Source organism: Mesoplodon mirus (assembly GCF_964341445.2).
Source record: "Mesoplodon mirus genome assembly, chromosome: 11".
Classification (NCBI taxonomy): Eukaryota; Metazoa; Chordata; class Mammalia; order Artiodactyla; family Ziphiidae; genus Mesoplodon; species Mesoplodon mirus.
In genome coordinates this window covers 98,458,524-98,470,988 of record NC_138987.1, presented here as the reverse complement: position 1 = coordinate 98,470,988, position 12,465 = coordinate 98,458,524, and the positions used below count along the sequence as shown (strand labels likewise).

General features: G+C 52.3%; 1 protein-coding gene across 1 annotated transcript; it reads right to left on the bottom strand.

Annotated features, from left to right (window-relative positions):
* Window positions 1-576: 576 nt before the first annotated feature.
* On the bottom strand, window positions 577-11,455 carry FGF6 (fibroblast growth factor 6; the record flags this gene model as incomplete). Its single annotated transcript, XM_082635989.1, has 3 exons — window positions 577-753; window positions 9,833-9,936; window positions 11,110-11,455. The coding sequence occupies 3 exons, from the start codon at window positions 11,453-11,455 to the stop codon at window positions 577-579; spliced, it is 627 nt and encodes a 208-aa protein (XP_082492115.1).
* Between the last annotated feature and the right edge of the window lie 1,010 nt (window positions 11,456-12,465).

Sequence of the window (12,465 nt, the reverse complement as noted above, 5' to 3'; positions counted from 1 at the left end):
AAATCTTACTGCCTGTCACCCTGCCCTCCCTGCACTTAGAGGACAGCTGCTGCCCCCACCTCCAGGCAACCCACGCTGTCAGTGGCCTCTGAATGGAAAGGTGATTGGAAAGAGGCAGAATGGGAGCACGTGTCAATCCTGCTGGGTTGACAGGTGACATTCCTGCAGGCAGATTCCTGAAGTGATGACCCCGGGAGGAAGAACCCTGCTGTTCCGAGATGCCTTGGCTCTGACGATATACACCAAGATGTATAGATGTACATCAGCACACACACATGCTTCCTCCCTGCTTTTTCCTGTGTCCAAGGTCCCATCCCCCAAGTGTCTCTGGACCGTCTTTCCTCAGATGAGGCCAGAGCATGGGATCCATTGCCATTCTAGGATGCCGGCTGCAACCCCTCACTTGCCTGGGTCACGTGTCATGGGGTCCGGTGGCCAAGGGAACCGACTCAGCTCCCCCGAAGCACAAAAGGAGCCCGAATAGGGGGGCATGGGAGGAGGGGGGAATTGTTCACTTGTGCAAAATTCCAACAGAAAAGACGCTGCTTTCCACCTGTGAGCCTTCCTTCAGGGTCCTTATATCCTTGGGAGGAAGTGAGTGACGGTCATGACTGGGGACACCTTGCTGCCCCGCTTTACCCGTCCGTATTTGCTCAGCGCGATGTAGGTGCCTCGGTACAGGTCTGACTCATAGGCGTTGTAATTGTTGGGCAGGAGGGTCTCTCTGAATTTGCACTCCTCTTGGAAGCTGGGCTGTGAAAGAAATGGACAAACGGCAGAGCATCAGTGATAAATGAGGCCCAGCAGGCACGTCTGCCGTGGGCCCCTCGCTTTCCCATGTCAGACAGCCTCCAGGAGCTCTGGGCCATCCTGGGTGAGCAGCAACATGAAAGCCGAGAACAGGGGAGCCTTCAGAGCTCTCATGGTCCCCCCTCACCTTCCCTCCTTCATGATGAGGAAGCCCAGGCCCGAGGATGTGGGTGGACAGCCTGTGTCACATAGGGGCTGGGGGTTCTCCCGACTGCCAATCCCGGACACTTTCTACCAAGAACAGGGATGACGGTTTATTCAGAGAAAGGACCAGGGAAGGATAAAAGAAGCTGTTTTTTCAAGTCCACTACTGGAGGGCCTAGTGCAGCAGGATAGAGAGCTGGGGATTGCTTGGTGGCTCTAGTTGTGTGACCTTGGGGCAGGCGCCTCCCCTCCCAGCCTGATTCCCTTTTCTGCACCCACACGGAGCATTGGCGGGGGGCGGGGGGCGGTGAGTGGAGGGTGAGATGGGTGGCTTTCTAAGTCCTTCCCAGTGCATCTGTTTAATGTGGTAACGGTCTCTCCACTTGTGTTCCCTCACCCTGTCTTTCCCAGTTTAAGGTCCAAGTTTGCTGCCCCTTAAAGGGGCCCATTCTCGGTTTTGACTTTGAGCCCAGAAGAGGGGGGCACTGGCATCATTTTTTAAAAGCACACACACTGGAGCAAACTATCCACACAATTTGAATCTTGCTTCTTCACTGGACAATATGCCCAGTGCCTCCTAGGCAGCCACAGGTCGCCAGGGAACGGCAGGGACAGAGATGGCGAGAAGCAGTAACTTTTATGGGGAGAAGAACCTGCTTCCCTCTGTGACCAGCAGTGCCAAGGAGTCGGGGGCCGGTGATGAATCACCTCCTCCGGAGCGTGTCGCGTGAGGACCACCTGTTCAGAAAATGAGGGCCAGGCTTCCTGTCACACATCAACAAGTTCATCCCCAATAAATCACCCAAGTCTTCCTTTATTCCTAGAAAAGAGAGCCACTGCCTCCCAAGCCCACCCGGCTCACTGCCCCTGGCTGGAGGGGTTTCTGGGCTTCCGATGGGGGTCGCTCCCTGGGAGCCAGGCGGCCTGGGACCTAGTCATTAAAGAAATGTAGAACGAAACAGAGATAGAGCTGAGCATAACACCCGACGGCTTCCTGCCGACTGAGGCCATCGGCTATAAAAAACCCACTCAGTGGCTAAGCGGCTGTGCTAGGGGTATCGCCTGACCTTCTTAAAAGGAGTCATACTATGAGCACCTGGCCTTGTCAGCCGTAGGGTGGATGAGAGCCTCTTCCTGTTATGAACGGAGGATGATGAGCCAGCTCCTCAGGGCTCCGAGTGGACCAGTCCAGCAGCACGGAAAACAGTACACCATCCCAGGGGACTCCTGGCTCCCTGAGACAAGGACTGTGTCCTGTGGAGCACATGATGCTGAATGAATGATGCTCTAATTGGAACGGCACAGCCACCCATGGATGCCCCTGCAGGGGTGGCTTCTCTTTGATGCAGCGAGGGCTGGCAAGGGACAGGCGGCGTTGTTTAGGAAACACGTCGGGTACCAGTCGCTGGTCCCTTCTGCCCCAGCTGAATGAACGCATCCCCCCTTTCCCTCTCACGCCCCTGGGTTACTGTGTACAGAGTACCTTCCTGTGATGTTCATTTGCTTGAGATGACCCTGCGAGCTTCCACCAGCCACATCAACTGGCTTCTGAAGACCACGCCAGGAAGTTCTGTTTTCACAGGTTTTCATCTCCCTTGTTATGGGTGCTCACTTGTAGAATGAAGAAAGGAATGTCCCAAAGTAGGAAAACAAAAACTCCTCAAAATAGGCAAAGAGCATGTGACGATTCACCTCTTACATAGCTGTGTGAACTTGGCAAATGATTTTACCTCCTAAGTCTCAGCTTCCTCATCTGTAAAATGGGAACAGTAAGAATAATTCCGTCCTAGCACTGGAGGGAGCATTCATTGAAATAATGCATGGAGAGTCCTTGGTATAATGCCTGGCACACAGTAAAATAAAAAATAATTTGATTTGCCATAATGATGCTTCTCCAATTGATTCATGAATTAGTTTAAATTAAAAGCACTAAAAATCTTTGTCTTACCCGGAATCATCATTCCTGTAAAACTTGCTGTGGGTCGCAGAACAATTTAGCTTCTAAGTCCTGCATTTACTGCCTGAGTGGCAGTAGGAGGTGAGCCTGGGGGAGGAGGGCACAGAGCTGACTGGGTTCCGGCCCCACACCCCTGGGGCCTCTCTGGACATGGGGGGTCGGGGTAGCCACAGGACCTAAGGCTGTCGATGGGCAAAACTCTGGAGCAACAGCACAAGGGAAAAATAAAGTTGGGATCAATGGTAAAAGTTGAGTAGAAATAATGTTACATGGATTAATAGTCTGGTGTGGATCAACTAACAAAATACAGTCCAGAAGTAAATCCAAACACGAACATAAAATAAAGGTGGACCTGAAATGAATATAAAATACAAGTGGCATTTCCAATCACTGGCTAAAACGTGGTGTTGGAAGAACCGGATGCTATCTTTAATAATCATCATAATAATAGTAATAATAATAAAGTTTGATGTATGATTTTATTCCTAACACTAAAATAAATTCCAAAAGGAACAAAGATTTAAATGTTAAAAAGAGAACCTTAAGGGAAGTTCCCTGGTGGCCTAGTAGTTAGAATTCCAGGCTTTCATTGCCAAGGCCTGGGTTCAATCTCTGGTGGGGAAACTGAGAAACCAAAAGACGCGTGGGCACAGCAATAAGTAAGTAAGTAAATAAATAAATACATAAATAAGAGAGAGAAAGAGAAAAGAAGCTTAAAATAAGTCAGAAAGATCTTTCTAAGTAGAACACAAAAAACTAGAAGGCATTTAAAAAACCAAGATGAATAAATTAGACTTCTGCTTGGAAAAAAATAATCACCTTAAACAAAATAAAAATATAAATAGCAAACCGGATAAAAAATATTTACAATGCATTATATTTTGTAATATATTTCACAATAGATTGAATTTTGCTACTATATCCAGAACCCTGAACTCACTGAAAAATGGACGTTTATGAACAGACATTTCACAGAAAAGGAAATACAAAAAGCATTTAAACACAAGAACATGTGCCTAACAGAGAAACATAAACCATAACTGTGTGATCACATTTTTAATTGTCAGGTTGCAAAAAGAACACTGTTTGACAATAGGCTTTCATTGATGAGGGCGTGGGGACTAGGAATTCTCATTTGTTGTCTGTTGGTGTGTATATTGTTATAACCTCTCTAAAGAGAAATTTTACAATATTTATTAGAATAAAATAATAACTACAGCTTTGGATAGTAATTCCACTTCTAGGAATTTATCTTACTGGTTCACTCCCACTCATGTACAAAAGTCATGTACCGCAGCATCATTTGTAATAGTGAGAGACCAAAAACAACCTCAGTGTCCATCAGGAGGGCAGTGGTTAGCTCAGTGATGGGAGAGCCACCCAATGGAACACTCTCAGCCATAAAAAATAGAACCTCCTTCTGCACTGATTTGAAATGGTCTCCAAGGCATATTGTTCAGTGAAGAAGCAAGATTCAAATTGTGAGGATAGTTTGCTCCAGTTTGCGTGCTTTTAAAAAATGATGCCAGTGTGAGAACATGCACAGGGACATTGGGACTTCCTGGGATGGTAGGTACACAGGGCCTGGCAACAGTGGCTGCTCTGGGGAGGGTCTGGGTGGCTTCAAGACAACAGTGAGAGTGAGACATCATTTCCGTGGTATATTCTTCTGCACATTTTCCCCCTTAAACCACGTCCATGTATTACCTCGTCATGTTAATAGATTATTGAAAATGGGAAGGGAATTCAGGATAGAAGATGGGCCAGAAAATGGAGTGAGAGAACCTTTGCATCAGAGACTGGTCCATTCTCTCCCCCGGGTCCTGTCCCTCCCCCCGTCCACCCCCTGCTCTCCCCTCTGTTCTAACTGTTTATGACCCTGGAAAGCACCCTGCCCACCAGTTTCCAGGAGACTTCATTTCTGATCTGGATGGTGGTCAAGGGAGAGGTTTCACGTGTGGTTTGTAAACTCTAGAGAGGAATGCAGATCTTGGGGTGGAGGACCTGGGGGGAGCGGTGGGGGGGGGGAGGAATTGAGCGATTGGGGCCAGAAACTCAGGGCATTTGCCCCGATCCTCTGATCTAGAATGTGTCCAGTTGAAGAATCCAGCCTTTGCTAAGGTCTGGGTCTCCTAAAACACATTTGTTTAAATGTGCAAGACAGTGGTTGCATATGCACTGTGCTTCGTTCTCTGATCATCAGATTTTGATTATTCAACCCCCAACCCCAAATTTTCAAAAAGTTGCTGACCTCTGTTTCTTTCCCCTAGCCTACCTCACGTCCCTAGCCTTCCCCCGAATTCTGTGTCCATCTAAAGTGAGAAAGGAGAAATGGGTGAAGTTTGCTTTGGAAGCCTCTCTACCTCGTCCTTGCCCGCTCCTCCCTGCACCCCTCTCCACCCCATCCTTGGTATTCAGGTGGCCATGCGGCTGGGGGCGAGGCCAAGACCATGGCCCTGAACTGCTCCCTGCAGCCCGATGCTCCACTGCCCACACAGATGCTCGAGCTGGCATCAGGACCAGCCCCTCGATTCATCTCTCCATTCGTGCCCCTGCGCTGAGTCTCATGACTCAGGAATGTTGGCTCCTGAGCTCTGCTGAGAAAAGCCAAGTGAACGACACATTAATAAAAGCAGCTACCGTATATTATTACTTGAACAAATGAAAATAATTCCCCCAGATCACATTGCCTGGGCCTGCCGTGTCCCAAGCCCCAGCGTGACAATGTCTTAAATTCCACATAGGTCTAATCAGGCTTATGGGGACCCAAACTCTAAAGCATTTAGCTCTCGCAGTGGAGAAGGGCGTTTTGCAGGGGGGTACACACAGGGGTGTCTCTTGGCCTGAGTTACCTCTGGCGGAAATGCCCCTTAGAGTCTGTGGTGGACCAGACATCCATCCCATCTCGTCTTTGGTCAGTAGGTCACCCGGACTAATGAAAGTGTCTTTTTATCTTTAAAGTTCTTCCTTCTAGGCCTACCCTGGGCCACTTGCCCCCATTACTCCTGGCTGTGTGTGTGCATGGGAGCTGGGGAGGGGTGTGGATGGATAAGGAGGCGGGTGGTGAGAAAAAACCAGAAAACTCCTTGTCCTAAGACCCTTTCCTCCTGCAGTCCCTGACTGCTACATTTTGGTCCTTAGCTGAAAAGGAGAAATAACATCTCCCGGCTCTGAAGACATCTGTCTGTTCTAATCCCCGTTCCTAACACACAATTGCACCAGCAATTTAGAAGTGTTTGAAGATGTCTCCACCAGGCCTATCATGCTTCTCATTCCTGTATCGCTCTGGGTAGCAGGCAGGCTGCAGACAAAGCTGTTTGTGAGACCGTCTGCAGGGTCCCCCGGGCCCCTCGCTGTAGCACCAGCCCCTCCCTGCTCAGGGGTCCCATCTCCCAGCCCTTCCACATAGTCTAACACCAGGGACCCTTTGCCTCATCCCCTCAGGAATCCGTTCTCCTCTAGGGGAGGGGTGCAGCTAACTGAGCGAGGGAAAGACTTGGTCCTCCCCTCCCCAATTGTAACGTCCTAGGTAACAGTCAACGGCCTCTGTGGATGAAACAAATGCTGTGCTTTGCCAATTGTCATAGTACTATTGATGAAAAGGATGAAGACACAGTTATAATCAGTAAAACCAAGATCACTCAGAAGCATAACTGATTCTAAAGCACAGGGATTCTCATAGAACCACTGTCAGGTGGAGATCTTTGATTTTTTTTTTTAATTTTAAAAAGATCAAGGAGACTGGAACTCACTGATTCCTGCCTCGGTCCACATCAGAGAGAGCAGAGAGAGGTCTGGTCTCAGAGCGGGTCAGAGACTTTGCCCGAAGTAAGACAGTAGCTGGAGGCTGGGCGGGCAGGAGCTGGAAACCGGGTCCTTGTCTGCACACCAGGTACGCTTCTGCTGCCGGCCTACGGGCATCACCTGCTAAACCTGGAAGCAGGTTTGCACACAGCCCTGATTCACCTGAGACCCCGGAGACCCACGGTCACATCTGCAAGGTGAGGATAAAGGTCGGATGCACCTCCCAGGGGTGCTGGGGGATAGTGTGCTCAGAAAGCATCCCCAGGGCGTCTGACAAACAGTAGGTGCTCAATACAGTGGAGCTACTTATACTGTCGAAACACTGCCACAGGCTCTGCACCCCTCTTTCCAAGGAATGAGACCTGCGGGAGGCCACCTAGGTGGGTTTTCTGGCTCTCATTTTCCTACCTTGCCCCTGCTCCCACTTCCATCCCCCCAAGCATGGGTCCCCTCCCCCCAGGAGAGACCTCACTGAGGAGCCATAACAGCTGAGCCACAGGGAGGGGAGGCAGCTCTTGGGGCTTAAAGGGAAATAGTGTGAATGAAATCACCACCCAGTGAGAGTTCCCAGCTCTTTGGATCAGCGGGCGATTGTTTTTTTAGACTGTGATAATGGCCTCTGGGGGGCGTAGCAGGGAGTGGATAGGTGGTCCAGGAGCACCTGGTGCCCGGGCTCGGGGCTCCAGGGAGGGCAATCTCCCCCTCCAAGAAGGTGCCTTTGGGCCAGATGCTCCTGGGGGTGTGTGTGTGTGTGGGTGGGTGGGGGGGAGATTGGGGTGTAGACCGTGGGCGGGGCTTCTCCTACGGAAGCCCCCGTTTTCCGGGGCTCCTCTCCTTTAGTGAGCCCTGCGGACCCCCTTTGAAGTCATCTGCCCAGGAGTGAGGGGTCAGGGGCGTCACCGACATCAGGGGTCAGCCCACACTTCAGAGTTGCCCCCTTCCTCGTGCTCCTTGAATGTTCTATCCACCCGCAGCACTCTCGCTGTGAGGTCCCCTGTTCCCAGCCTCCCCGGCTCGTCCTACGGGGACCCCAGGTTTCGAGTGGGAAGTGGATGCATTGGCCTTCTCTTTGCACCCTTTCCCCAGCTCACAGTTCAATTTCTTTCCGGATAAGGAGAAAAAAAATACTAAATAGCTTGTTAATGAAGGTGGCAGAGATAAGGGCTGGTGTAATTTGTGCTTCCTTCCAAAAGATTCACCTTGTGTAGAATCCCAGAGCCAACAGCCTCCGTTCCTGGCTCTGCAACGAGTGGGATTCCAGGCTGTACGCGGGCTGCAGGGAAGGGGCTCTTTGGGGCCACCCACCACACAGAATGGGTACTTGCTCCACCAGGGCCTCCTCGGTTCCAGCTGCTTCGTCCTCTGCATCACATACGCAGAGAGCGGTGGAAAGGGCGTCTGAGCATCCCAATCGCATGGCTGTGTCATCTCCCAGCAGCCCTCAACGCTAGTGTAACCCCGGGGCAGGGAGGATTCCTTGCCCTCGGAAGGCCAGGTAGCCTGGTGGTCCCTAGCCTGCCTGCACCTCAGAAATACCTGGGAAACTTAAACAATAAAAACAAACCGATTTGCAGGCCCCCATTCCAGCCCTACTGACTAAGCATCTCTGAGGAAGGCCCCCAGAAATCTGGACATGTAACAAGATACCAAGGTGATGTGGATGCAAATGGTCCTCCCACAAGACCCACCTCTAGGAAAGAGGGGTGCAGAGCCTATGGCAGTGTTTAGACAGTATAAATGACTCCCCTGTATTGAGCACCTACTGTTTGTCAGGCGCCCTGGGGATGTTTTCTGAGCACTGTCTTCCAGCACCCCCAGAGGTGCATCTGACCTTTATCCTCACTTTGCAGATGGGACCCTGGCTCTCCCAGGCCTCAGGTGAATCGGGGCCGTGTGCAAACCTGCCTCCGGGCTCGGCAGGAGATGCTTGTAGGTCAGCAGGAGGAGAGCCTTTGGTGGTACAGACTAGGACCCTAGTTCCAGCTCCAGCCTGCCTACCCTCCAGCGCTTGTCTTCAGAGGCCCCGATTCTAATGCACGTCTTGTCTCCACGTAAACGAACCCAAATGGAGAGGTTGCTAGCACCGCAGATCACAGGCCGAGGCCAGCTGAGCACCCCGTTTGGGTATTTCACAGCCCTGGTCTGTTGGGACAGCCTCCCCAGACCCCAGCGCCGATCCCAGACCCCCCTGTTCACATTCGGACCCTGTCTGTCCCCGTGCAAAGGTAGAACAGCCCCCCCCCACCCTCCCCGTAGATAGCCACTCTGCTATTCCTTGACCATGGCTCAGAGGTCTTCCTTTCTAACCTTCTTATTTCTGTCGAAAGAACACCCAGTTTCTTTGCCTTCACAGGGGTGCTTTCCCAGCCCGTATTTTGGAATTTGCCAAATCATGGGCTGAGAGACCCAGGAATGAGGGGGTCAGAGAGATCAGAGATTTTGGTAAATATGGAAGTTGGTGAGGTTAGCCAAAGTGCTAGCCTTGACTCCCCCCCCAGGGATGATCTGTGATGGGGAGAAGGCAGGGGGTGGGATCTGGGGCCAGCCAAGAGAGTCTTATATCCCCTAGGGGAGGATGCTTCTCCAGCTCTTGGGATCAGAGACCAGAGGACTTAAAGCCTTAAAGTAAAATGTCCACGCACTGATGAAGGCGAGGAAAAGAGCTTCGTTTCTTCTCCTCTTGCTGTGCTCCAGGCTGGAGGCCTCGGAGGGTGAGCCATGGGAACAGCGTGCCCAGGCTGAAAGACAGGCCTGTTTCTCTGGGCCTCTCCTGCTCCGGACTTGACCATAAGCCTGGACAACAGCTTTATGCCAGAACGTGGGTTTCCCTCGGACCCAGAAGCCCTCTGAGCTACGGTTTCTGTCTCGTTACAAGGCTCTGGTGGGTGAGATCAGGGAAAACATGGTCCAGCGCACAGGCTGACTCACCGTGCAGCTAAGAAGCTATAAGCCCTAAGAAGCTATAAGCCCTTCACTCGCACCAGCGCTTTCCACAACCTCCCGACCCATTCTAGATAAATGTTCACGCCCTTCTTCAAGATTTTGCATTATTTTCTTCAATTGCGTAATCTTCAGGCCTCGTGCAGCCTGAACCTTCCCCTGGCCTGATGAACTCACCGTGGTGTATAATCTTCCTTTACTGTTCATGGCAACGAAGAGGGCACTTTTCACCCCAAAGAGACTCACCACGCCTCGCTCCACTGTGGAAATCTCCAGCAGGCCTGACGAAGAAACGGGAGCTGCATTACCCCAGGCTTGTGCAAATCAGAGCAGGACGTCAACCTAAAGGTGACCCTCCAAGGGCATCTAGGCCCGTCCCCCTGCTTCTAGAAAATCAGACCCTCCATCACCTCCATCCTTGATCTCACTTTAGGAATCGGCTGCCAGGCTCGGCCAGTCCTGCTAAAAATCCAGTTCTGCAGGGAAAGTTCTGGCGTCAGAGTTAGAGTTCACAGTGGCCACTTAGGCATCTACCTAAAGTTAGCTTTGAATCTGGGCTTAATCACACCACATCCTTGACGTGGGTAAAGGAAGTGAATTCTGATTAGCTTTGTTAACAATGTATACTCCTCGTGTTTCAACAAATAGCCCATCTAATCTTTTTTTTTTTTTTTTTTTTTTTGCGGTACGTGGGCCTCTCACTGCTGTGGCCTCTCCCGTTGCGGAGCACAGGCTCCGGACGCACAGGCTCAGTGGCCATGGCTCACGGGCCCAGCCACTCCACGGCATGTGAGATCTTCCCGGACCGGGGCACGAACCCGTGTCCCCTGCATCGGCAGGCGGACTCTCAACCACTGCGCCACCAGGGAAGCCCTAGCCCATCTAATCTTGCAAACAAAAAAAATCTTGCAAACTGGATCCTGTAGCCCTATCCCCTCCTGGGGAAAGCCCATCTAGGCAGCAACCCATCAACTTGTAGGACAGAGGGGGCAAGTTGAAATAAAAAGAAGGATGTGCTTCAGCTGGAAATTTTGCAGACGACTTGCCTTTCCTCTCCAAGAGAAAAGCTAAATAAAAAGCAGCATGTGTCTAATTTGGTCCAAGCATCCTCACCGGTTCTCCCCACCCTTGTCTCATGGCTCCCCCAGGCTGGGGGTTCCCTGTGGTCCTACCAGGTCATGGCTGGGCCCATAATGCTGAAGGAATTAGTGCCTCAGGGGCTCTGTGGGGTGATGGCAGAAGACACCAGGATGCTCGGACCTCAGCGCATTTAAGCCTGCACCGAGGCAGGGTCAAAGTGAGTCAGGGGCTGTGGCTAAGCTTATGGGCGTCCATAAGAATAACTTTTCCCCCTTCAAAACAGGACTCCAGGCACCAGAGCGAGGCCCCTCCATCCTTTATCCCTGCTGGAGCCCCAGCCCCCAGCTTCCCAACTGGCTGCAACTGGCACTCACTGTAGGGGTTCTCCTCGTGGGTGCCGCTGATCCGGCCGTCGGGGGGCACCTGGAGGTGGAAGCCGATGCCCACGTTGCAGTAGAGCCTCCGCTGCCGCTTGATCCCCACCAAATAGCCGCTTTCCCAGTTCACGCCAGCAATCTCTCCAGCCAGCCCAGCCCGAGACCTGGACAGCAGGGTGCCCCAGCCCCTCGAAGCCAGCAGCGTGCTGTTGGCGCGGGAGCCCGCGGGAGAGGGCACCACCATGCCCACGAGGACGCCGAGGAAGATGAGAGCCCGTAGCGTGCCCTGCAGACGTCCTGCTCCCCGGGACATAGTGATGAGCTGCCTCTGTCCCAGGGCCATCCACCTTGCCTCTCAGGCACGTGGTCAGAATTAATGGCCCTAAAAATACCGCCCTTCTTGTTTTCCTCCCCTCCGCATGGCGGCAGGGGCTTATTTTTGGAAGGCAGTTGAAGGCTGCTGACATGAAACAAAAGCCTGCCTTGGGCACTCGGGTCTGGAGCGGAGGGACCCAGGCTGAGCCGCGGCCGGTACGGACCATGGCTTGGGGACGCGGTCTAGCTGGCCCACTCACTCCGACCCGAGTTGATTCTGCTTGATTTGACCTATCTTTATAGTTCAGCAGCCTGGCCCGCCCCGCGCCCTTCATCACCCTGACGTCAGCTGGCCTGGCTCACTTATCCAGGGCTGTAACACTAACCTGCTCCTGGGCCTGGCGGCCTCCCCAGACCCCCGGCACCCAGGGATGCTGGGAGCCACTGTCATTCCAACTATGAAGCAGGAATGAAGTGAGCAGGGAGCATCTCTGAGGGGAGGGAGGAGTTGGCCAGGGGCCCCGGGGAAGAGGGAGGCCAGAGGCCACCCAAGACCCAAATTGGGCAGAAATTCTTGGCCTGGCAGCGCTGGCTTCCTTATTTAGAGGGCAAAGGGTAAAGACAGGGATGGGGCAGTCTTGGTGGCAGGCAATGACCGGGGCACAGGAGTTACCCTATTCATGGAAAGAGCTCATGGTTGAGGGCCATAGAGGCTGGGGGGGGTGCTGAAAGGCTGAACCCCTTTAGCAAGAGAGGACAGAGATGGGGGTGCGGTATCCAAGGGTCCTGAGGATCGTGGAGGGAGGCAAGGCTAGGGTCGGCCTTCTGCTCTCCGTCCCGGTCATGGAATTCACCCAGCCAACAGGGTGGAAGTTGCGTCTGGCCCCTGCCATGGCCACTGGCCATTTTCCTATCGGGGCTCACCCTTGGCATCTGACTGATGTCATTCATTCCCATTTTACAGATGAGGAAGTTGAGGTGGGGAGAGCTTAAGTGACTGAGCTTAGGTGCTGAGTAACCATAGCTAGTAAGTGGCAA